Raw genomic sequence first — 26798 nt, forward strand, 5'->3', positions numbered from 1 at the left:
TTCCCTCTTTTTTTCCTCTTCTTCCTTGGCTCCACCTCCATATCTTTTGGGGTTAGAAAAAAAAAAAGATGAAAAAAAATAGGGAAAAAGATGAAAAAATATGGAAAAATAGGAAAAAACATGTGTTTTCTGTTTTTCCTGCCCAGTAAGACGCTCGTTGAGGTGTTGCCCGTCATTAGGTGTCACTAACACGGTCTGCTTGTTGTTTTTTTGCCTCCGTTTTCAGCGACTCTACCGGAGGAGTGAATCGTGACAGTGAAAGAGAAGAAGCAGAAAAAGGAACAGAAGAGGGAAACAAACACAGACAGAGACACAAAAAGCACAAGAGTGAGAGGAAGAGGAGGAACCACGAGAGGGAGAGCAGCTCAGACTCTGGACCAGAACTGCAGCCGGAAAGGAAACATCAGTCGGGGTAAAACTTTTCATTAAACAAAGAATAAGAAATAAAGATACAGATACCAGGGTAATTTCCCTTCAGGGGTGTAATTTGATGGAACAATCATTGCTGTCCATAGTCGACTCCTATTGTTTTCATTTGAAATGCATGTTCACATTTATTGATGAACGGCATAAAGGACTCAGACTACTCTTCCTGCATCAGATAAAATGTGCATACTAGAAATGGGTGATATTTTACCGTTCATGATATACTGTCAAAAAAATTCCCCAAGATAAGAATTTGTATCTCGTGGTAAAAACGATAAATTCCTGTTGATGATGTTTTTGTGTAAAGATGATTCATAGTTCTGCGTTAAATCCACACACAACGTACGGGAAGGAAGGAAGGAAGGAAGGAAGGAAGGAAGGAAGGAAGGAAGGAAGGAAGGAAGGAAGGAAGGAAGGAAGGAAGATAGGAAGGAAGGAAGGAAGGAAGGAAGGAAGGAAGGAAGGATATGAGCCATAAAGAAAGAAAGAAAGAAAGAAAAAAAGAAAGAAATGAGCCAGAAAGAAAGAAAGAAAGAAAGAAAGAAAGAAATGAGCCAGAAAGAAAGAAAGAAAGAAAGAAATGAGCCAGAAAGAAAGAAAGAAAGAAAGAAAGAAAGAAATGAGCTTGAAAGAAAGAAAGAAAGAAAGAAATGAGCCAGAAAGAAAGAAAGAAAGAAATGAGCCAGAAAGAAAGAAAGAAAGAAAGAAATGAGCTTGAAAGAAAGAAAGAAAGAAAGAAAGAAATGAGCCTGAAAGAAAGAAAGAAATGAGCCTGAAAGAAAGAAAGAAAGAAAGAAAGAAAGAAAGAAAGAAAGAAAGAAAGAAAGAAAGAAAGAAAGAAAGAAAGAAAGAAAGAAAGAAATGAGCTTGCAAGAAAGAAAGAAAGAAATGAGCCAGAAAAAAAGAAAGAAAGAAAGAAAGAAAGAAAGAAAGAAATGAGCCAGAAAGAAAGAAAGAAAGAAAGAAATGAGCCAGAAAGAAAGAAAGAAAGGCGTATCTGAGAGTGAGGAGCTTGAGTCATTCCAGTTTTGCAGAACAGGTGGACTCATTTAATTGGTTTTTATCAATTTAATTGGTGTAGTTTAGTATTTAGTATCTTTTAGAGCAGTGATTTGGCTCCAAAGACTGAATGTGGTGACAGATTTATAGTTACAAAGGTGGAGTTGAATTGGTATTTTTTTTATCGTCATTTTTATCGTTATCTGGATAAATGCCAGAAATTATCGTGATAAATGTTTTAGTCCATACCGCCCATCCCTAGTTTATACCGTAAATGAGCCTTTTTTGGGGGGGCAGGGGGGTGAGCAGTCACTGGCATGTGGAGAGTCTGCAGTTTGACTGTAGACCGACACAATCAGCCAAAGTGATTATAGACTCATCCACCTGATCAGTGTTTATTTGGAAAAGATGAGCCTTCATGTGATATACAGGACTGTCTCAGAAAATTATAATATTGAGATTTTCTGTAATGCAATTACAAAAACAAAAATGTCATACATTCTGGATTCATTACAAATCAACTGAAATATTGCAAGCCTTTTATTATTTTAATATTGCTGATCATGGCTTACAGCTTAAGAAAACTCAAATATCCTATCTCAAAAAATTAGAATATTCTGGGAATCTTAATCTTAAACTGTAAGCCATAATCAGCAATATTAAAATAATAAAAGGCTTGCAATATTTCAGTTGATTTGTAATGAATCCAGAATGTATGACATTTTTGTTTTTTTAATTGCATTACAGAAAATAAAGAACTTTATCACAATATTCTAATTTTCTGAGACAGTCCTGTAATGAATCTAATGAATTGATCATTTATGTCAGAATGTTGTTTTCATTTTCTTGGAGTTTTCTTCTTTTAATTGACCAGAAAGTCCTTCCCTAACAAATGTTTTGTGCTTCCCTTGTAGAAGAACTCCGACGTCAGATAAAAGGGAGCAAGGTAGGCCTTTTTAATGATCTCATGCAGCACCTACGAGTCTCTACTATTAACCGATGGACGCGTCCTAACTCCAGTGTAGGAAGTCACACAACTCTCACGTGTCCATTTGTGTGCAGGTGCCAGTTAACGTTGGTGTGAAAAATCAGCAAATGTCTGTGTGAACAGTCTTAAATTCCATTTTCCTAAAATAAGCCCTCTAAATGTCTTAATTTGTCTCAAATCTCAATTCAAAGCTCTTAATTTTAGAGGGAATGTATCCATTCATCATTAAAAAGTTTATTTCATTGTTTTGAGGAGAATCTCCTGCGGAGGTTCTAACTCTGCGTTGCCAGGTTGAGCAGGTTTCAGCCTAATTGGGCTGAAAAATATAGGACTGGCTGGTTGATAAAATCTGGGCTGCTTTTCCTGGTTTTTACTAAATATTTAGGAGAAATTATTAACAAAAAAGTTTCCATTATGGCAGAGAAAAGTAGAAACTTACACAATAAACTCACTGATATTTTATTTGCTTTAATCTGCTCAATTTAATTGTAGTCTTTGTTTGGAGCATGAACTTATTTTAATGCTATTTAGTGGTGTTGTGAAGCTGGAAATTTGACCTCAGCGCTGGATTTCTTAGTCGGCGTAGTTTCGAGACAAGGCAAGCAAACGCGGGTAAATGTAAATTTGGGTTCAGATTGTGTGACTGTCTTTTTGGCCTTAAATTCTGTTGAAAATGGTTTTTAAAAGTCTTAAATTTAACTTGGTCAAACCTGTAGACACCCGGCACCATTGTAATCATGCATCACCTGCAGCCGGGACCTGTAGTGCAGGAGATAACCAAAACAATCGTTCAGTTTGTGATACAAACATGAAATTTGGTACACACATTAGCCAAAGGCATTCCAAAAATAATTGGACGTGGAGCCATTGTGAATTTTCAACATGGCGCCCATGGCTCTTTTTTTTCTCTTTTTTCCTCTTTTTTCCATATTTTTTTCCTATTTTTTTCTCTTTTTTCTCCTTTTTCATCTTTTTTCATCTTTTTTTCCCTCTTTTTTTCCTCTTCTTCCTTGGCTCCACATCCATATCTTTTGGAGATAGAGAAAAAAAGATGAAAAAAAAGAGAGAAAGAGGAGAAAAAGATGAAAAAAATATGGAAAAATAGGAAAAAAGAGAAAGAAAAAGATGAAAAAAACAGTAAAAAAAGATGAAAAAAATGAAAAAAATATGGCAAAAGGAGAAAAAGATGAAAAAAATATGGGAAAATAGGAAAAAAGAGAAAGAAAAAGATGAAAAAAGGGAAGATGAAAAAAACAGTAAAAAAAGATGAAAAAATAGGAAAAAAATATTGCAAAAAGAGGAAAAAAAGGAGAAAAAGATGAAAAAAAGAGAAGATGAAAAAAATAAAAAAAGAGGAGTGTAGACTCATTAGAAAACAGTTGTGTCCATGTTGAAAATTCACGATGGCTCCACGTCCATATCTTTTGGGGAAACCTTTGGCTATTTGTACCAAATTTCATGCTTGTATCACAAACTGAACGATTCCTATACATTTTATAGCTAAACAGCTGGACTACTGTAGCATCCCAGCTTTCAAAGCCTGCTAATGTCCGGAGGTGTTTTCTTTCACTCTCCAAATACTGGTGGACCTGTCTGAATGCAGCATTTCTCGTTTGACCAACGTGCACTGATGTGAAACTGTCACAAAGCTGAGCTCTTTTTCCAGGTGAAGATTGTGTGTCCATGTGCCACGAGCAGCACTCGACGGGGAAGAGGAAGAAGAAGAAGAAAAAGAAGAAGAAGAAGAAGAGAAAGAAAAGTGGAGATAGCACCTCGGATTCCAACTCAGAATTTGTGGCAAGCCAAAGGGATGCGGGATATGATCAAACGCTGTTACCAAGGAGACAGGAGGAGCTTCCTGATATAATCCCTAAACAGGTGAGGAGGAGGAGAAGCAGCCAGACGTGGGCTGTATTCGATTTCCTACGAATAACTTTGGAGAATTTTTACCTCTGCAACTGTAATGAAACAAAAAACAGAAAGAATATGATCTACTTAAAATATATATATAAAAAACTACTTAAAATATTAAAAGAAAACAAAAAAAACTACTTAAAATATTTAAAAAAAACTACTTAAAATATAAAAAAACTAAAAAAAAACTACTTCAAATATAAAAAGATAAAACTAAAAAAAACTACTTAAAATATAAAAAAACTACTTAAAATATATTAAAAGAAAAATAATTAAAAAAAACGACTTAAAATATATATAAAAAACTTTAAAAAAAACTACTTAAAATATTTAAAAAAAACTACTTAAAATATAAAAAAACTACTTAAAATATATTAAAAGAAAAATAATTAAAAAAAACGACTTAAAATATATATAAAAAACTTAAAAAAAACTACTTAAAATATTTAAAAAAACTACTTAAAATATAAAAAAACTACTTAAAATATATAAAAAAAAAAACTACTTAAAATATTTAAAAAAAACTACTAAAAATATTTAAAAAAAAACTACTTAAAATATTTAAAAAAAACTACTAAAAATATTAAAAAAAAAAACTACTTAAAATATATATAAAAAATACTTAAAATATTAAACAAAACCTACTTAAAATATAAAAAAAACTACTTAAAATATATTTAAAAAACTTTAAAAAAAAACGACTTAAAATATATTTAAAAAAACTACTTAAAATATATATATATATATATATATATATATATATATATATATATATATATATATATATATATAAAAACAGGTAAAACAGGTAACGCTGCCCAAACCGTTTTGATGCTAGAAGTTATAAAATAGTGCAGTCACCTCAAGTAAAACATTTACTCCGAAGCCCACTGAAGTATGTAGATGTGGCTTATGAAGGCTAAAACTCCTAACAGGACACTGTTCCTGACATTAGTCGCTTAGTTTTCTTCTCTTAAATGTAGAGGTGGCAGCTCGGCCTTTTAGCGGGCCGCTGCACTAGCTGCACTAGCTCTCTTTTCTAGCTTTTTGTACAACAAATTTACAAACGTCACGCAAATTATATTTTGACTCATGTATTGAGAAAATCGTTGTACACAGACAGGGAGTAACTTTAATTTAGCTTTATACATTATTTGCATTATTTTATAATAAACCAAATCATGAAATTTCATAACATGGGATTTTATAAACAATGGATTTGTATGTTCATAATATCCCACCCTATTAATAACACGTATGGCTGGTTTTTGTAAGAGGACTAAATCATTTACTTTTGTCTTATACGTTGAGCCCCAAACTCCAACACAATACCATATATAAGGTATTAGTGAAAAATAAATTAAATGTAGTGCTTTATGATTTAATATATTTCTGGACTTATACAGGATTGCTATTGACTTTGCAATCTTTCCTTTTATGTATCTAATATGTTGTTTCCATGGTAATTTACAATCAATAACAACCCCTAAGAATTTTATTTCAGATACTCTTTCAATTTCAGAATCACATATTTTTAATGTACAGTAATATCTCCATAAATTTCTTTTCGGTTTCCAAAAACCATAAATTTAGTTTTTTTAATGTTAAGTGACAACCTATTGACGTCAAACCAAGTTTTAAGAATTTTTAATTCCCTTTCTTTTTTTTCTTTTTTTTTATATCTTTTTATTGGTATTTTTGGGCAATAACAAAATGGTAAAAACACAGATATCAAAACCAACTCTATCAAGTATGCCATTTTTTTAAAACCCCAACCCACCCACAATTGCATGGCTGTACAAAATAATATATAGATGTGCAGAGAGGAAAAAAAAAAAACTTTAATTCCCTTTCAATTGAGGACAGAAGTTCCTTTAAATTTTTCCCAGAACAGTACATATTTGTATCATCTGCAAAAATGTTCATTTTCATCAGACAATAGTGCATGATTTCCTTCCTCCGATTCATATCCACACAGATATCCAGCGGGGATTTTTTCCTCTTATAAAGTATAAAAGAACGGTGGATATTCTGTTTATCACGGTTATTACGATCTATTTCCAACCCTCAGTCCAGCTCGGCCGGGCCCCGGTGGGACCTAAGGGTGGTTAGAATAACGAAAAGAGGTTTTTATTTCCTTCCTACTCGCAGGACAACTACAATAAAGGGAAAGGAGCTGAGGCGAGACCTGGCGGGAGAAAGAGCTGTTCCCCGCTGCATTCCCAGTCCCATCCCTGCTCAGGGAAGACCAGCTCCCACTCCCGGTCCAGAGACCGGTGCCGGAGATCAAGGACTCGCTCCTCATCCCCAACACGGGGCCGCAGGACCCGCTCCCGGTGCGTATAAGAGCTGCCTCCTCCTGCCTTTCTTGTGTTGATCTGTTAACGGCGCCCCAGTTATTAATGTTTCATTAATAGCTTAGTATTTTCTTGCCGGATCCTGCGTATTCTCTGTCGTGGGAAAACAGATCCTCCAGACTAACTAGGGAGTAAGGACTCGACCCAGGATCACATTTAATCAGGTTTTTTTCAGGAAAAAAACAACGATACGTGCTCTTAAGTCTTAAAGGTTCGACGTTCCTATTTCTGAAAAAGACAGCAAGGATGTAGCAATAAGTGAATGATGCACAACCTGACCTCTGCTCCTCTCTCAGTCCTATTCTTGGTGACTTAGATGCACCCAGTTTCAGTCCTGATATTCACCTGGTGGGAAAAACATACTAAAGACTGTTTAACAGGTTTTTCCACAACAGCAACTGCAACATAGTCGAATCGGCTGTGAATTCAACGGCCAGATGGAGACGGAGTGGTGAGCGTCTGTTAAACGTGCAGCAGCCTGCAGGCGTGAGAGGAAACCCGTTCTCAGCAAGAGGACATGTCATGTACAACAGTGGTCTCCAACCCCTGGGCCGCGGCCCGCTACCGGGCCGTGGGTCATTTGGTACCGGGCCGCACAGAAAGAAAAAATAATTTCTGTAGAATCCGCGACTGATGATGGTTGACTCTCAAACTGATGGTTCACAATGTTTTTATTCCTTGGATGTAAATACACTGCAAACACACCGTAAGAGCTGTAAAGGAATAAAATAAAATAAACTAGAGTTAGTCTTTCTACATTCATATAAGTTTCATTTAACTTAAACAGACCAACGCAGCTGCTGCTCGGTCGGTCGGTAATAAAGCTCCCGTTAACCACAATACATGAGTAACCATGGCAACCAAACTCAAGATGGACATAAATACGGCATAACATTTGCAAAGAAAACAAATCCTTAACAGCAGGTGCTTTTTGTGTCAGTTAGGCTCCACTTTAGCATTCCTGACACTAGTTTAGTCTTTCCACTTTCTACTGCCGTTAAACTTTTACCTCGAAAGTCCGAAGCGCTGGATGTTTACAAGGTCTCGGCGAGACGCCTTCAAAATAAAAGCACTAAATATCGGTCTCCTTAATATATAACAAATAAAATAAAAGCCTGGCTTTAAATAACGTTAATGAGACATAAAAAAACATTTATAGAAATACTCATATTAAAAGTAATTTACAATTTCCATTATTAAATTTTTTCGAAAATTATGTTTTATTATTATTATTATTATTTTTACTAATTATTATTATTATTATTATTATTATTATTATTACTATAGAGAGAATACCACAGTTTTTAATGCCGATCTTGTCATTTTATTTAGTTTTTATCAACTATACCTTTAGATTGGGCCGTGAAAATATTGTCAGACATTAAACCGGTTCGTGGTTCAGAAAAGGTTGGGGACAACTGATGTACGAGACATTTCAAAGTGCTGCACATTAAAACATTTTAAAGAGTTAAAGACAGGCATAATTTAAAAAGAATTAAAAAAATGAGATGCAACAAATAAAAGGTAGCAGATTATTGTGGGAGATTACTGAAATGCTGCATAAATAAAAAGGTTTTCAACCTTGACTTAAAGGAGCATGAGGCTCCTTTTAAGAAATGAGACTCTCTAGCGCCACCCTTCGCCACGACGGCCGTTGGGGGTACTGCAGCCAACAGTGAAGCCGGCACGGGAGAACGGGGAAAACGTGCATGCAGCGTCATGTGACGTCACATCTGCAGGACAGGGCGGGAAATTTGGGCCCGAATTGCAGCAGATTTTGCAGCACACAGCCTGTTCAAGTCAACGGAGAGATACACTAGAGGGCTCATTCTTTTGGGTTTGGAACGCTTCATCTGACATTATTACTAGAAAACTTAAAACGTATACAAATTTTTTTCATAAATCCTGCCTCATGCTCCTTTAAAGCAGCTGAGAGTTTCACCAGCCCTGATGCATTCTGGGAGTTTGTTCCACAGGTGAGGAGCATAAAAGCTGAACGCCGCCTCACCGTGTACAGGAAGTAGTCGTGGCCCTGACGACCCGAGGGTTCTGGTCCAACGATCTGGGCATGACTCTTCAGGCGACTCGGACAGATGTTGTTGAAATGAAGTGAAGTTTATGAACCTCTGCTGTTTTTGACGATGTGTTATTCTCTGTTGTGGTTGCGGTGGCTGCCGTTAGCTCGACTGACAAGAGGGAAGAATTGGATGCACCCATAAAGTGCACTCAATGTCACTCAAAATGTCTTCAGCTCCCCCTGCACACCTCCGTTCAGGCGGAAGAGAGTTCCGGGACGGCGGGCCCGAACGCCCCCGTCGCCTCCGGAGGGCCAGCGGCGCCGAAGGGAGAGAACCCGGACAAACAAGGTGACCCGTTTGCAGAGGTGTCTTCAGTATTCACATTCATTACTCGGGTAGAAGTATAGATACTAGAGTTTAAAAATACTCCTGTAGAAGTTGAAGTTTCAACTCAAGTTTTTTACTCAAGTAAAAGTATAAAAGTACTGGTTTCAAAACTACTTAAAGTATAAAAGTAAAAGTAATGTAAGGGGGAAAAAAGCCATTAAGGACAAAAGCCATTGAAAATGAATGCATGTTAGTATAATGCAAATATATTAAAGAAGCATATATGTGTACTATTGAGCATTAACATGTGTTTCAGAGAGCAGCAGATATGATGACTAGTTGCCTATAAGTATTGTAATGGTGCAAAAAGTCAAACTTCAGAGGCATGTTATCATTTATCCTAACCTTTATTGGAATGTACGTCCAAGTTTAGTTGCAGGAATCTGAGGGAACGGATGTAAGAACAAAACTGGACAAGAACATCTGAAACAACCACAACCAAATTCACTCTATCCGGATGGAGCAATTTAACTGGATAGTTTTTATTAAAAGCTGAAATGAAATAGAGTAACGAGGCTGTTTTTAAAATGTAAGGAGTAAAAAGTACAGATAATTGTGTGAAAATGTAAGGAGTAAAAGTAAAAAGTCGTCTGAAAAATAATTACTCCAGTGAAGTATAGATAACCAAAATTTCTACTTAAAGGAAGGAAGGAAGGAAGGAAGGAAGGAAGGAAGGAAGGAAGGAAGGAAGGAAGGAAGGAAGGAAGGAAGGAAGGAAGGAAGGAAGGAAGGAAGGAAGGAAGGAAGGAAGGAAGGAAGGAAGGAAGGAAGGGAAAAAAGAGGAAGGAAAGGAAGGAAGGAAGGGAGAAAAGAGGAAGGGAAGAAGGAAGGAAGGAAGGAAGGAAGGAAGGAAGGAAGGAAGGAAGGAAGGGAAAAAAGAAGAAGGAAGGAAGGAAGGAAGGAAGGAAGGAAGGGAAAAAAGAAGAAGGAAGGAAGGAAGGAAGGAAGGAAGGAGTAAAAAGTACAGATAATTGCTGAAAATGTAAGGAGTAAAAGTAAAAAGTCGTCTGAAAAATAATTACTCCAGTGAAGTATAGATAACCAAAATTTCTACTTAAGTAAGGTAACAAAGTATTTGTACTTTGTTACTTGACACCTCTGGCCGTTTGTGGGAAAAGGTTCCACTTTTCAATAACATGCATCTGCTGCTCGCCTCGCAGGCTGTTTTCACCTCATTCCTGTTTAATTTAGTTTTGCACTGTTTTAAAGGTATACAAGAAAATATCAAAGATAAATACTATATGGTGCAGGAAGAGGCAAAAAAGCCAATGGGCTTATTTGAAGCCTCCACCGAAGTTATTAAAATTTCACATGTTATAAAGAACACAAGATTAACATACGAAAACAAAAAGTATAGCTACACAAAAGTGATGGCAAACTAATAATGCAATATATGAATAATAATAATAAAGACAAAAATAAGTGTGTGTGTGTGTGAGTGTGCATGGGATATTGTTTTTACGACTTGTATTGACTCCTGAGCAAATAAGACTAATGGTAGAAATGATCATGTCAATATGAGTGAACCACAAAAAAAACTAATCATGGAACATGTACTACAATACATTGGGAAAACAGTTACAAAACAGCAGTCAAGTTCCTTCAAACGTCTTTTATAACATTTCAAAGAGGAAGAGTCTTTGCCAGGTGGGAAAAATCATTCCACAATTTAGTCCCTAAATGGCATCGAAAATTGACCCTGTGAATTTGATTTAAAGTAAGTATTTAACTGTCCAGGAAAAATATTGATATCATAAATAGTAAGAATCTGGAGTTTCTGAAATAAAGGAGTAGATGAAGTGTGTGACTCTGATTGAGTTGCTAATCCTGACAAAACGTTTCTGTAGGACCAGAATTTTGTGAAGAGTTGTAGGAAAAGTATTTGCCCAAACTATATTACAATATGAGAGATAAGGATAAATTAAACTATAATAAATTGTAAGGAGACAACTCGTTGTGTCAAGATGACGAACACGCCTTATAATGCCATTTGTTCTCTCCAACTCAAACTCTCATCAATAATTCCCAGGAATCTTGTACTTGACACCTGAGGCAGATTAACAGACTCAATAGTAACTTTACATGAATCCTTAGGGTATTATTTTTTTTGCCACTAAAAATTATGAAATTAGATTTCTTTATATTCTTTTTTTTTTTTTTTTTTTTTTTTTTTTTACCTTGTCTGCACACATATTATTGATTGATACCATGACGGTAGAAACCAAAAGTGTATATATGTGCATTATTACTATATGTAATATATACATATATATACGCACACATATGCGTACACATACATAAATATACACATACAAACCCAGTGTTTTTTTTTTTTTTTTTTTTTTTTTTTTTGGGGGGGGGGGGAGGGGGTGGGGGGGGGTGGTGACGACATCCACTGCCAATCCAGGAAGCAGGAACACACGGAGACACACGTCAAGCACTGGAAATCTGCAACAAAAAAACCACAAACAAAGCACGAAACCGGCACGGAGCCATCCAAAACACGAACAGCAATCGACCTAAATCTTGAGATCTGATCGCAGTCTGAGCTAAGCTATCGCTACCGCTACCTAAACCCAAAAACTAAAGAGCCAGCATGCAGGTGAACAAGCCAGTGTGTATGTCTATGTGTGTGTGTGTGTGTGTGTATGTATATGATCATGCATGTGTGTGTGTGTGTGTGTGTGTGTGTGTGTGTGTTGTGTGTGTGTGTATGCGTGTGACTAAATTACTATATGTGTGTGTGTGTGTGTGTGTGTGTGTGTGTGTGTGTGTGTGTGTGTGTGTGTGTGTGTGTGTGTGTGTGTGTGTGTGTGTGTGTGTGTGTGTGTAATAAACCAAACAAAGCTCCACCTGAAGTGTATCTATAGTGGGGGAGGGGGGGGAGCAACCCCGCCACCCGTGAGACCAGAGGCCGACAAGGAAGAGCCCGGAACCCAGGCCACCGGCATCCCCACAGAGGGGAGAAGTAGGAGGGAGGCAACCCACCGCCTGCGAGGCCCCCCCCCCCACCCGGCGGCGGCCGAGGGGGCCCGCGGGCAGGGCCCCCACGGCGCGGAAAGAAGCAGCCAGGGACCCCGCGGCGGCGGACCGCGACCCAGGCAATCCCCGGCCACCCGGTCCGGGCCGGACACGCGGCCAGGAGGCCCTCACCCTTCAGGCCAGCGACCCCCACCCGGCAGGGGGCCAGCCCGCCCGGAGAGACAGAGCCGCCCCGGCCGCCGACGCGGGCAGGCGCACCCGTCCCCCACGAAAGTGGCCCTCCAAGACCAGAGGGGCGCCCCGCCGTAGAGGCAGCGGGGGGGACCGGAGACGGGCCCGGAGAGAGGGAACCCCCCAACAAGGCGACACCCGCGCAGGCCCGACAACGGAGGGCCCCAGACCCAGGCATCCCATTCATTCATCCATTCACCTATCCGATACCTATACTAATAATAATATAATATACTATACATAATAATAATAATAATACTAATAATAATACTAATAATAATACTAATAATAATAATAATAGATTTCTTTATATTCAAGGATAGTAAAATCATAAAGAAACGTTAGATGACGTATGAAACTATCTTTATTTTAAAGGTTTTTGTTGCTGTCTTTGTTCACTAAAGCTGCAGATGGCGGTGGTTCCGGCGGACCCCACCCCAGCCCGAGACCCGAAAAGCCGGCGAAGCCCAGCCGTCTTCAGGGCGACGCCCCGGACAAGCCCCGGTCCTCCTCTAACGCGGAGTCGCCGGACCGGAAGAAGAAGAAACGGTCCACGTCTCCAAAGAGGGACAGAGAACGAAAGTCCTCCAAAAAACGGAAGAAATCCAAGTCGCCGAGCCGGAGGAGCAGGAGGAGGTCCAGATCCAGGAGCCCCGCGGGGAAGAAAAGAGCGTGGTCAAGGTGGAGTTGCCGACTTTTAACGTTGGTCCAAGTGCTTAAGAAGCTGCTGCTACATGCTGCCCTAAAGTATATGGTTGTGACATTGTCAGGTTCAAACAACCTAGATCAGGGGTTGGCAACCCAAAATGTTGAAAAAGTCGAGAAAACTATTATTCTCGAATTGGACCAAAAACCCAAAAAACAAATATGTCTGGAGCCGCAAAAAATTAAAAGTCTTGTATAAGCCTTAGAATGAAGGAACACATGCTGCATGTATCTATATTAGTTATAACTGGGGGAAGATTTTTTTTTTCATTATGCACTTCGAGAAAAAAGTCGAAATGTCGACATTAATGTTGAAGTACAGTTTATAGAAAAAAAGTCGAAATGTTGAGAAAAAAGTCGAAATATTGAGAAAAAAGTCGAAATGTTGAGAAAAAAGTTGAAATGTCAAGAAAAAAGTCGAAATGTCGAAAAAAAAGTCGAAATGTCAAGAAAAAAGTAAAAATGGCGAGAAAAAAGTTGAAATGTTGAGGAAAAAAAAGATATACAAGCCGCACCTGCATACAAACTGCATCCGGTCTATTTAAAAAAAAAAAGAAGATATGCAAGCCGCAGATATTTCTGTTGTTAGATTAGATATTTACTACATGTACAGAAGGATTTTGAACTGTAAATGATGTACATGTTTGTACCTAAATAGATCTTTCCTAACAGTGTCTTTTAACACGGCAGCAACTTTGCTGATTAAAACGGGACAGAACCAAGAGAAAATAACCAGTATTTATTTATCTATTTATCTGTTTGAAATCTGCTTCTACTTCTATCTGCTAAAGAAGAAGTAGTGTATTCTTCTTTGCATTTATTTTGTCTTAGTTTTGATTCTAATTCCGGTTAGAGCGCCCCGAGCGGTGGAAGAAAAATCCACAGAATAGCTGCACCTTTGTATAAGCCGCATGGAAAAAAGTAGCGGCTTATAGTCCAGAAAATACGGTATACGACGGTCCAGACGGGTGTACAGCTGCATGGCTCCATCAGCGGTAACTGACTCTAGCTGTCTTCTGTCCAGGTCCTCGGACCGCAGGTCCCGGAGGTCACGCTCCAGCAGCCGGAGGAGGGCCGTGTACAGCCAGAGGGACCGCTGGAAACGGGAGCCCAGCCACTCCCCCGTTCTCATCCTCCGCAAGAACAGATCTCCCTCACGGAAGGAGAGAAGCGCCAGCCCGCAGCGCATCAGCGAGCTAGGTCAGGCTGGCTGCTGCGGCGCCTCTTCTGCTCTCAGTCGCTCGTGTCGAAGTCGGCTTTATTGCCATGAAGTCCCTAAGGCCCAATCCCAATACACCCCCTACTTTTCTTCACTAGCCCTACTTTCTTTCACTCGCCCTTCTTTTCTTCACTACCCCTAAAAAAGAAGGGACAGATTTTAGGGGCACTTGAAATCTTCCCAGGGTTCTGTCCCAATACTCCCACTACCCCTCGTTTTCATCCCTACTCATAATCAGGAAGCTGAGAGTCAAAAGCTGTTTTAATTTCAGCTGTAGCACTGTTAATATGCCACTTTATTAAGTTTTAATATTTTTTCAGGTGTAAAAGTAACCGTTAAGATCCCCAACCTGGGCTCAGTTTATCCAAATAACGCCTGTTAAGAAATTTGCTCCGAAAATTTCAGGATTCCTGCCTGCCTGCCGGCTCCGGAGCTGATTTATGGTTCCGCGTTAAATCGACGCGTAACCTACGCCGTAGGGTCTGCGTTGGTGTAACACGGAACCATAAATCAGCCTTTATTCTGGCGAGGTTTGAAAAAGACTTTGCAACAACGGGCAAACGAGTGATTATGTACATTCACTGAGTGAATATTATGATAGTAAAATATATATTTCTCGCTAGAAATGTGATCAAAACGCATTTTTATGCAGAAACTAACTCAAAATATTGATTTTATTCACTAAAAAATAAGAAATATCCGCCATGTTTTTTTTTTTTTGATTCAGTCTGCAAATAAAGCATTCTGGGAAATTTTTCTAGCCCTCGGTCAGCTAGGGTGCATCTGAAAACCCTCGCTCTGAAGGGCCAGATTCATAAGCACTACCCCTAAATAAGCCCACTCCCCCTAGGTGAAAAGAGAAATTGGAAAAAAAAAAAAGAGGAATTGGGACACCACTACCCTCACGGGAACACGGAAAATTTAGGGGTAGGGCTGAAAAGTAGGGGTAGTGGGGGGATTGGGACAGGGCCCTAACCCTAGACACGCTTTCAGGAGGTCTTCGCTTCAAATCAGATGATTTACACCGGATTTATGCATTTCTTTTTCATTTTCTCAATACAACCACTTAAAAATGGTGATAATAACGTTGCTAGGGGTTGCTAGGCCAGTCGTTGCCCACTTTGTTGATTATTCTTTCTCGTTTCCCCAGATAAGTTCCAGTTGTTGGAGATTGCGAAGGCCAATGCGGCTGCGATGTGTGTGAAGGCCGGTATGCCGGTCCCCGACAGCCTCAGGTCCACCATGCTCCCCCTGGTTCTGCCCAACATGGCCATGAACGCCGCCATGGCCAGCATGACTGCTGGTAAGAGTCTGACGCACGTCAACCCTGCACGACACTCCGCCGCCGTTACTGACTTTGTGACATCCGTTAAAGCAGTTTAACCACCCGCTTTGGAGCGGCGGGCGCCACATGTCCACCTAGACTTGTAGTTCTGCAGACCAGTCTTTGATTTGATTTGATTTTTATTTCGTACGTGTAAAAGAAAACAATTAAAGAGAAGATAAGAAAACAAAACAAAGCAAACAAAAAAAAACAACAAAACAAATAATTTAATACTTTAATATCTTAATTACAGTAGTAGGAAGTAGGAAGAAGTGTAAACTTATTTAATCCTCCCCCCATTCACTGATCATTTATTAACACGTATTTATAATAACTAACTATACTATAATTACACTCACACACTTACCTATACATATATAAACATAGATGAGTATTTCTATATATTTGTACACACATGTCCATATAAATATTTATATAAATATACTTATTTACACCGTACTATCTCTATATTAACTCCATCTGCTCTATATCTATATACAGGACTGTTTCAGAAAATTACAATATTGTGATAAAGTTCTTTATTTTCTGTAATGCAATTAAAAAAACAAAAATGTCATACATTCTGGATTCATTACAAATCAACTGAAATATTACAAGCCTTTTATTATTTTAATATTGCTGATTATGGCTTACAGTTTAAGATTAAGATTCCCTGAATTTTCTAATTTTTTGAGATAGGATATTTGAGTTTTCTTAAGCTGTAAGCCATGATCAGCAATATTAAAATAATAAAAGGCTTGCAATATTTCAGTTGATTTGTAACGAATCCAGAATGTATGACATTTTTGCATTACAGAAAATAAAAGACTTTATCACAATATTCTAATTTTCTGAGACAGTCCTGTATATGTACACATGCATACATACACATAATTCTTCAGTTCTACGGTTCTTCCTCTTGTTAATGTAAAGTTTTGTAAACTGTTTGTATTTTGCATCTGATTTAAAGTTTTGGTGCATCTGCATGTGTCTGTATTTAATTACAGTTTTGTGTTTATCAGAATCAGCTTTATTGGCCAAGTATGAACATGCCAGACAGGGATTTCACTCTGGTTGTTTCGCTCTCTGTAGCCAGATTTAAATAGTCGCAAACAGTAAATAGACAAATGGCTCTTATTAAAATATATACAATTTAAAAAAGTGAAAGGTGCAGCAGTATGAGGTAGTCATGGTTATTGAAAGGTGCATTGTCACAGCATATGATTGTGGTTATTATTATTATTATTATTATTATTATTATTATTGTTGCACAGTGATTGATTACTTTTATTATATTCATACTTACTATGAGAGTTCATCAGAGCAACAGTTTGGGGGAAGAAACTGTCTCCGAGTTTGGATGTTTTGGCGTACAGTGCCAAAACCTCCAAACCGACATGTTTAAATAAATATATGAATAATATTTGCATATCGTTGTGATTGATTAAGCATCAGGTCCATTTCAGTGATGCTGATATACGGTGTAATCTGATTACTATAATGGTAAATAATGTAATTTCAATCTTTAATATCTAAAATTCAGGTTTCATCTCCAAATTCAGTCCAATTTAAATCAGTAACATTTCCTATTCCTGACTTTTCTGAGGTGGAGGGTGTTGGAGCTGGTTATTCTGCTAGAGGACTTTGGGACTAGTTAGTAGTCGTGTCAATCCTTAAAAGCACTGGAGTCAATCCTCCAATAGTGTAGAAATAGCGGTAGTGCAGTCGCCACACATATCTGATCTCAGCTGATGGATGGAAACATTTATAGTGAGTTCAACATCATCATCCACTTCTCTGTGTTATTGAGCTGCAGTTGAATACAAGCTCATATGGAAACTAGCTGAACCAGAATGATGTTCTACAATCACGCAGGATCAGGAAATAACCCGGTTTCTCCGTCTCTTGTAGCCACGGTGACGGCGGCCTTGTCCAGCATGGGCACCGTTTCCTCACTGCTCCCGTCGTCCTCCAAGCCCACGTCTCTCCTCGGCCAGTCCAACGCCGTTCTGGAGGAGGCCAAGAAGAAAGTGTTGAAGCAGGCGAACAGCATCAGCATCAAGGAGTTCACCGATGTAAGAGTCCAGACGGGGCATATTCTTTATAAATTAATTAAATCAAAGCGTGAATAAGTAACACTGACCTGAATTATACAGAAGAGAAAAATAGAAATAATATTTTAGAGGAAGATTTTTTTTTTATTGTGCACTTCGAGAAAAAAGTCAAAATGTTGAGAAAAAAGTCTAAATGTCGAGAAAAAAGTCGAAAAGTCGAAATGTCGAGATTAATGTTGAAGTACAATTTCGAGAAAAAAGTCAAAATGTTGAGAAAAAAGTCGAAATGTCGAGTTTAATGTTGAAGAACAATTTCGAGAAAAAAGTCAAAATGTTGAGAAAAAAGTCGAAATGTTGAGAAAAAAGTCGAAAGGTTGAGAAAAAAGTCGAAATGTGGAGATTAATGTTGAAGTACAATGTTGAGAAAAAAGTCGAAATGTTGAGAAAAAAGTCGAAATGTCGAGAAAAAAGGCGAAATGTCGAGATTAATGTTGAAGAACAATTTCGAGAAAAAAGTCAAAATGTTGAGAAAAAAGTCGAAATGTTGAGAAAAAAGTCGAAATGTCGAGATTAATGTTGAAGTACAATGTTGAGAAAAAAGTCGAAATGTCAAGAAAAAAGGCGAAATGTCGGGATCAATGTTGAAGTACAATTTCGAGAAAAAAGTCGCAATGTCGAGAAAAAAGTTGAAATGTCGAGATTAATGTTGAAATACAATTTTGAGAAAAAAGTCAAAATGTTGAGAAAAAAGTCGAAATGTCGAGATTAATGTTGAAGTACAATTTCGAGAAAAAAGTCGAAATGTCGAGATTAATGTTGAAGTACAATGTCGAGAAAAAAGTCGAAGTGTTGAGAAAAAAGTCGAAATGTTGAGAAAAAAGTCGAAATGTTGAGAAAAAAGTCGAAATGTCGAGAAAAAAGTCGAAATGACGAGAATAATGTTGAAGTACAATTTCGAGAAAAAAGTCGAAATGTTGAGAAAAAAGTCAAAATTTTGTACGATATTGATTTGAAATATATATATATATATATACGATATTGATTATCACACATATGCAGTTGCATAACTTTAGAAATGTCCCCTTAACGTTACACTCCAAGGATGTAAGTTAGTTAGTTAGTTACGGCTGCTGCTGCATAGCTGTCAGTCGCTCTCTTAACTGGATTTGATGGGCCAGGAGACATTTCCACTTTATTCACGAAATTGTATTTCAACATTATTCTCGACATTTCGACTTTTTTCTCGAAGTGCACAATAAAAAAAAAAATCTTCCCCTCTCAAATATTCTTTCTCCTTCCTAGCCCTAATACTCTTCCGTAGAATTATAATTCAAAGAGGCCTTGGAAGAAAGTGCATCTTTTGATTCTTGATTCTTTGATTTAAAATGATTATTATTTGTGTAAAAAGTACTTTGTTAGGTGATGATGAGGTCTCTGACTGCGTTTGCAGAAGTGCAAGATGATCGTGGCCAGCACCACGGAGCTGCAGGTGGCCGTGCCTCATGTTTCCGACGACGAAGACGACGACGGCAAACCCTTCGGAGGAGGCGGGCCGGCCGTGCGGGAGCAGAAAGTCATCAACTTCAACATCGCTGTAAGAACTCAGATACACGAGTGTAGGGCTGGGGATCGATTCAAATGTCAAGAATCAATTCCGATTCTTAAGATTCAGAATCGATTATCAAGATTTGATTCGATCCGATTCGATTCTGATATTGATTTGGGTTAGTGTTATTAAAACTGTTTTTTGAGCTGTTGCATGAATTATATGACTGTAGTTATGCAAAATATTAATACTAGTATTATATTGAGATTCAACAGCAAGTATTGGCAGCTAATGATGCTGTAAGGACCAATCAGCTCCCAGAATGCTGATAGAACTGCTTTCAGAAACATCATGTGGGTCAGAATTACCAAACAGATCCAGGGAGGAAACAGAGACGGATGAAATCGGTTTCATTTTTTCCCACATTCCGTTTTTATTTGTTCCATTTTCGGTCTATTTTGGTTTTTAATTTTTGAGAATTTGGTTTTTAGCATTTTTTGCATTAAATGTAACCCCAAGAGAGTTTATAAAGTAATGAAATATAGACAATTTATGCAATTATAACTGAACACTTTAATGTTTTCATACCTTTTAAACATATTAAAAGGCAAAAACATGGCACCAGTTATTCTCGTGTCCAACAAAACATTACTTTTTTGGGGATAAACAAAAAAATAACCAAAAATTGTAATGTAATAATGAAAAAAATAATAATATATAAATAAATAAAATTTAAAAAAAATAAATAAATAAAAAAAAAATCGATCTTTAGACATATGAATCGATTTTTAGGAATTAATATGAGAATCGATTTAGAATTGGGAAATTGATTTTTTCAACACAGGCCTATCACTAACGAACGCCGTCCTCTCTGCTCCTTCAGAACACGAGCGTTCGTCCGGGGGGACGCAGCGACGTCAGCATGGCCAAGGAGTTCCCCGTGTCGTCGGGATGTCAGCACCGGAAGAAGGTCAGCAGAGATTACGGTGGAGATGGACCCGTGTCTGTGGTTCCTGGTGACGACGTTTGTCCTTGTGTTGTGTCCTGCAGGAGGGGGAGGGGCAGGCCGCGTACGGCGAGTGGGTTCCCGTCGACAGAACCGCGGACAAAGCTGCTGCTGCCGCGGCTGCTGCAGCCGCCGCCGCCCTCAGCAAGTCCCAGGCGGGTGTTTCCACCGTGAAGCCTGCGGCGCCGCCGGCTGAAACGGCAGCAGGCCCGGCCTCCCCGTGTGCTGAGCCGCCGGCGCCGGTGGCAGAGAGTGACAACGTGTTCCCCGAACCGCCACGCCAGGTGAGGAGACGCTGGGGGCACCGTCCGGGTCGCACGCGACAAACATGTCGTACCCCGTACCGGTTCCACCTCGTATGGCGCTTTTCCACTAGCAACTAGCACCCTCAGCGCGACTCGACTTGCCTCGCCCTGGTTTTGCGCTTCTCCACTGCAGGTCAAGGCGGGTGGAGCCGTGCCGAGTAGGTACTTTTTCTGTATCTATTCTGCCGAGGTTCTGAGTCGGCTGTATTTGATGTCATCTCATTACACGTCACCGATTGGTCGGGGGGTTCGAATCAGAATCGGGGGGGGGGGGGGTGAAAAGAGGGGGGGGCGAGGAAGGCGAGGAAGGCGTTTGAACTGAGGGAATTGTGTGTGCTTATCAGTAAGAGTCTCTGTGAAGCGATGAGTCCGTCCGTGAACCTCCGCACAGATCTGCTCTCAGCCAATGTCCTTGATGTTATCAGGCGGCTCGGTACAGTTCTGAGACAGGGATCCGCTGGTGTTCGTGGGGGAGGGGGAGGGTTAGTGGGAGGCAGAGTCATCTTGTTTACATTCCACCAGGAAGATTGTGACCAGGTCAGTCGGCCCAAGACTGCTCTGTCAAGGGCAGATTATAGAATCAGCAATTATTTTGAAAACAGGCAGCCCCAGTAATTTTCCGTCTGCCTTTCAGTCTCTGGTTCATCAGCAGCGACTCCAATCAGGCGAAGTCTGACGTCTGAGTCAGGAAGCGGGAATCAGCGCGAGAGGCTTTTCATTTTATTCAACAGGCAACGGCAGCGCAAAAGTCTGTTTCATGATCCAACTCTGAGGTGCAGATGTTCATAAACCTGGTGCTGAGGGGAGAATTAAAAAGGGATCTAGACGGCCGATAAGGAACGACCAGATCTACCAGGAGCTCTGTCTCTTCATAGCTGCTCGCGGCTCCAGCTGACTTTTCAGCAGCGCCGAGACAAACTAAAAGAAATTAAAAAGCGTTGCCGCTTGAAGCTTCTCTCTCTCATTTTTTAACTTGATATGGAACACAAGCCACAGATCCAGCAGCACATCTATCATCTCCTCCAGGTTCTACATCTTTAGTGTTGTTGTCTTCTTCCTTTAGATACACAATCAAATACGTCACAGCAGCTTCGGTCCAACCTCCTACTTCTGATCTGGGTGTCTAAAAACAAACGGGGGCGAGTCGAGTCACGCTGAGTAGGTTCTAGTGTAAAAGCGTCAATACTGATACCACCCCATACCGGTACCACCCAGGTACTAGAGCCCTGCTATAGCGGGTAGGGCTGGGGATCGATTCAAATATCAAGAATCGATTTTATTCCGATTCTTAAGATTCAGAATCGATTATCACACTTTGATTCGATCCGATTCGATTCCGATATTGATTGGTTTAGTGTTATTAAAACTGTTTTTTGAGCTGTTGCATGAATTATATGACTGTAGTTCTGCAACATATTAATACTAGTATTATATTGAGATTCAACAGCAAGTATTGCAGCTAATGATGCTGTAAGGACCAATCACCTCCCAGAATGCTGATAGAACTGAAACAGAAACATCGTGGGGCAGAATTATCAATTTATCCCATTTCCCATTGATGAGAATTTGGTTTTTAGCATTTTATACAAATGTAACCCCAAGACAGTATATAAAGCAAAGAAATATAGACAATTTATGCAATTATAACTGAAACTTTAATGTTTTCATACTTTTCTACATATCTAAAAGACAAAAACATGGCACTAGTTATTCGCGTGTCCAACAAAACAATCCTTTTTTCGGCATAAACAAAAAAATACCAAAAGTTGTAATGATGGGAAAAAAATCTAAAATTAAAAAAAAAAAAAAAAAAGTTGTAGAATTGGAAAATCGATCTTTTAAACACAGGCCTAATAGCGGGACTGTTTTCTTCATCCCGCTCCCGCTGAATTTCTGACCATTACCACCCGCAACCGCAGTGTTTATCTCCCCTCTCGCAAAACTCTGAGAATTCATGCCGCACAATAATAGAGATGCTTTGATTTGTCTTCTCCCGTCCCAGACAAATCTATCTGATTTAATGTTAACATGATCATTGTGGAGCTTGATGGATGATTGACAGTTCATAGGTCACCTGACCAAAGTTAGATGCAAATCCATCATTGTCATCATCACACAAGCTATTTCACCTTTCGCACACGCATCAATTATGTGATTGATCTCTTTTCTAAGAGAGACCTGAATAAGAAACATGATAATATTAACACAGATAAACAACACAATACATTTAAATATGACTTAGTTTTATCAAAAACATTGCACCATCACACGGCACATACAAATAGAATAGAAGTGCTTTACATTGACATTAAAAGCAGCAAGACATAATTAGACAGTAAGTAACAAATAAGATTGAATAAAATTATGAATAAGATGATAAGAAAAGAAGTAAAATAATAAAAAGCACAAGCTGTTAAAAATAGGGGCAGTAGAGTACAGCAGGTAAGTATTTAATTTAAGAGTACGCTTGAGTAAACAGTAATGGTTTTAGGCCTGATTTAAAGGATCTACAGTTGGAGCAGACCTCAGGTCTACAGGACATTTGTTCCACCGGTGAGGAGCAGAATAACTGAACGCTGCCTCACCTTGCTTGCTTTAAAATTATTAGCCAGATGTTGCAGGTATTCTGTTTGGAAAAATAAAAATAATAATGAAAACATTCAATAACACCCGCAACCGCAAGGCGTCATCACGCTTCTTTAGGACATAATTAACAAATAGCAACGAGATAAGGCTGTGAGTGGCTCAAATAATACTACCGTAATAAATATAAAATTATTAATTAATTTAACAAATGAATCACTTCGCCATTACCGGTACATTGCTGTGGAGGAAGAGAATGCTGCTGACCGACTGAGGTCCCAATCCCTCGTCTCTCTTCCAAGATGCTCCACAGACACTAAACGCAGTTTCTCCAAATATCTGACCTGCATTGCTTCGTCTTTGTTTTGTAAAGACCTTGTTTCAGGTTGTTTTCCACCTCATTGATGTCCATCTTGTCGCTAGGCTACATCCAGAGCCTGCAGGGGTACTTGACCGTTCTAACCCCCTCCTCTCTCTCTCCCCCCCACGCCTCCTCCAGCCAGTAGACATCACCCAAGCCGTGACGGAGAGGATCAACGCTCAGAAGCGATTGGCCGAGAACCCCAACGACATCACCGCCCTCTGCATGCTCACCCGGGCTCAAGAGCAGGTAACGTGTGTTTGGTGGAAGGGTCAAAGGTCAGCACCAGAGGGCCTGGGGTAAATTAACAACGGGGTGAACTCTGATCCGGAGTTTCACTCCAAGGTCTCAGTTTGAATGCTTGAGCCGAGGGGTGAAACAATACACTAATGTCACGATACGCTACGATACACGATATTGAGATACGATATTATAGCCAGTACTGGAGTTGAGGGGGGATGAGGGGGGATGGTATCCACCCCTGAAATAAAAACAGTCAAAATCATCCCCCCCTGTAAAACTGCCATCCCCCCTTTCCATCCCTTATGTCATTTCATCAATGAATGTGGTTTTACTGCTATTTCAACATTTAGAGTCATCACCAGAAAAATAACTTATTTGACAATTTTCACCAGTTGCAATAAGTTGGCAATTTGCTCATCCTTGAAATTTGGATTATTGTGATAAAGTCCTTTATTTTCTGTAATGCAAAAATGTCATACATTCTGGATTCATTACAAATCAACTGAAATATTGCAAGCCTTTTATTATTTTAATATTACTGATCATGGCTTACAGCTTAAGAAAACTCAAATATCCTATCTAAAAAAAATTAGAATATTCTGGGAATCTTAATCTTAAACTGTAAACCATAATCAGCAATATTAAAATAATAAAAGGCTTGCAATATTTCAGTTGATTTGTAATGAATCCATAATACATGATACCCCCACAGGTGCATCAGGCGGTTCTGATGATTGCAGCCACATCTCACTCAGACCAGTAAAGGTACGACTTCCTGCCCGGGGCCTCATTTATCAACCGTGCGTACGCACAGATGTGTGTGTAAGAACATTCCCACGCAAAGTGTGGAATTTATCAACTTGTACTTGTGCGTAGGAACTAGGGATGGGTGGTATGGACTAAAAAATGTATCACGATATTTTTTTTTTTTTTTTTCCAATATCTTTTTATTTCACAAAAGAAAGGCAATCACAAACATCCTAAATAACAGTAGGTCTTACAATTTTCTTTTGTGCACACAAGCCAAATCTCGCCTACAACCCACCCCTCCCACCACCCCCCCCCCAAAAAAAACACAAAAACATACACACGAAATAAATAAAAAATAAATAAACTGTAAAAAAAAAAAAAAAAAGTAACAGTAGGGGCATCAAAACTCAAATACCTACAGATACATAGGTTACATAAAGTAAATGACAACAATAAAACAGCAATCAGCGTACGATGAAGTTTACAATGAATGAAGCTCTAAGCCAGAAAATAATGGGAACCAAGATTCTTGAAAAAGTTGGCCACGGTTATATTTTTCTAATGTTAGCTTTTCTAATGGTAGAAATGCTGTGATTTGGTCTATGCAAGTCTTAAAAGATGGAGGGGAATCGTTCTTCCAAAATAAAAGTATAAATTTTTTTGCAAAGTAAGTTATCAAAATTAATATCCTGCATTTTTTGTTATGTAGTTGTAAATTATATGTGTCATTTAATAAATATAAACTGCTGCTTAAATCAAATGTTTTGTCCAGGATTAGTTGTGTTAAGGAGTGAATTGATTTCCAATAATTTTGTAAGCGGTCACATTCCCAGAACATATGCAGGAATCACGATATTTTCTATCATTTATCCCGATAACGATAAAAAAAATACCAATACAAAAACGTCATCAACGGGAATCTCAAATTCAAATTTTTTTTTTCAAATTCAAATTGGCTTTATTGGCATGAATGATAGTAATCATTGTTGCCGAAAGCATACATACAATAAATCACGAGACAATCAACATACGAAACACCAATAGAATTACAACAAATACCTAACACCTGCATACAATATATTTACATACACACACACATATGTATACATATATATACATAACACATATATAGAGAACTATTTTACATTAATAGGCAGGGAGACTAAGGATAAGGAGACTGAGTTGTCTGGTTGTGTTTCTCTCCATCTATGACATGCGCTCAATCTCTCAATCTCTTCGTACGTTGTGCGTGGATTTAACGCAGAACCATAAATCATTCGCCAACCCCACCCAGGGTGTGGGCACTGAAGTCATGGACACGCACTTCAGCGCCCACAGCGTCCCCGGCGGGAATCGAACCCAGGACCTTCTTGCTGTGAGACGCCTGCACTACCTGCTGCGCCACCGTGCCCCTCTGAATTTAGTTCTTAGAATTTAGTACCTTTTCTACGCACGGTTGATAAGTGAGGCCCCTAGGGATGGGTATCGTTTGCATTTTCATCGAGTCCGATTCCTATTTCGAATCCTCATTTCGATTCCGATTCTTGTCGAATACCGATTCCGATACCAATATTAATTAGAAAGTAAATAAATAGAATATATCAAGAATAGAAATGTTTTTATTGTTGACATTTTAACACTAACACTTCATTATTTTCCTTGACACATACATATCACTCTCTCATCACTCAAACTGTGTTCAGAACAATAATAATTTAAGGAGGACTTCCTTTTTTTAACTTCAACAATTCCTGCAGTAAATAACAGAAACAAATAACAAAAACATAAAAAAAAACTAAATAAAAAGAGAGAGGTCTGATCATAGTGCTATATGAAGTCAGCAGTTTTTGAAAAGGAAAATCAACATGTCCAGGGCCTGGACTTTGGGATTTAACACAGATGTGTTCCGGCAGGTTGATGCGTGGGCTCAGTCCAGCAACGTTCCCGGTCTCTTCACCGGTTCCACCGGGGCTCAGGTCCTGAGCTCCGAGGAGCTGTCCACCAGCGGCCCTCAGGCCTGGCTCAAGAAGGTAGGAACCCCAGAACGCATGTACCTTTCCTTTGGTTTCATTGCAAAAGCACCATTTCCTCTAAAAGAAGAGATGATATTATCAGCAGGTAATATTATAGAAAACCTGAAATAATTAAAGCTGCAAGCAGCGACGAACGGGCCCTCGCGCGTTAGTTAATAGGTTAATAAATGATTAGTGAATGTGGGTAGGATTAAAGAAGTTTTTTCATTTAATTTCATTTATTCCATTCATGGTATATATTCTTAATAATGTTGTACAAAATTCCATGAAGTACACATTATCACCATGAAAGAAAAGGAGCAGGAAGAAGAAAACTTATGATACCTGCCCCTCTCTGTTAATACAATTACATTGACTTACTGAACAC

The 26798-nt window shown here is 38.8% G+C and overlaps 1 protein-coding gene across 1 annotated transcript in view; it reads left to right on the top strand.

Annotated features, from left to right (window-relative positions):
* Positions 1 to 26798, top strand: part of LOC133425237 (protein SON) — a 32632-nt gene that overhangs the window by 692 nt on the left and 5142 nt on the right. Inside the window, exons 2-15 of the mRNA XM_061715973.1 lie at positions 227 to 412; positions 2340 to 2371; positions 4080 to 4291; positions 6479 to 6663; positions 8866 to 9050; positions 12707 to 12983; positions 14032 to 14207; positions 15377 to 15529; positions 17462 to 17625; positions 19055 to 19198; positions 20034 to 20120; positions 20201 to 20440; positions 23544 to 23654; positions 26312 to 26428. Coding sequence (XP_061571957.1) covers positions 227 to 412; positions 2340 to 2371; positions 4080 to 4291; positions 6479 to 6663; positions 8866 to 9050; positions 12707 to 12983; positions 14032 to 14207; positions 15377 to 15529; positions 17462 to 17625; positions 19055 to 19198; positions 20034 to 20120; positions 20201 to 20440; positions 23544 to 23654; positions 26312 to 26428 — 2269 coding nt within the window. The remainder of the gene's footprint in view (positions 1 to 226; positions 413 to 2339; positions 2372 to 4079; positions 4292 to 6478; positions 6664 to 8865; positions 9051 to 12706; positions 12984 to 14031; positions 14208 to 15376; positions 15530 to 17461; positions 17626 to 19054; positions 19199 to 20033; positions 20121 to 20200; positions 20441 to 23543; positions 23655 to 26311; positions 26429 to 26798) is intronic.

Source organism: Cololabis saira, chromosome 24 (assembly GCF_033807715.1).
Source record: "Cololabis saira isolate AMF1-May2022 chromosome 24, fColSai1.1, whole genome shotgun sequence".
NCBI classification, from domain to species: domain Eukaryota; kingdom Metazoa; phylum Chordata; class Actinopteri; order Beloniformes; family Belonidae; genus Cololabis; species Cololabis saira.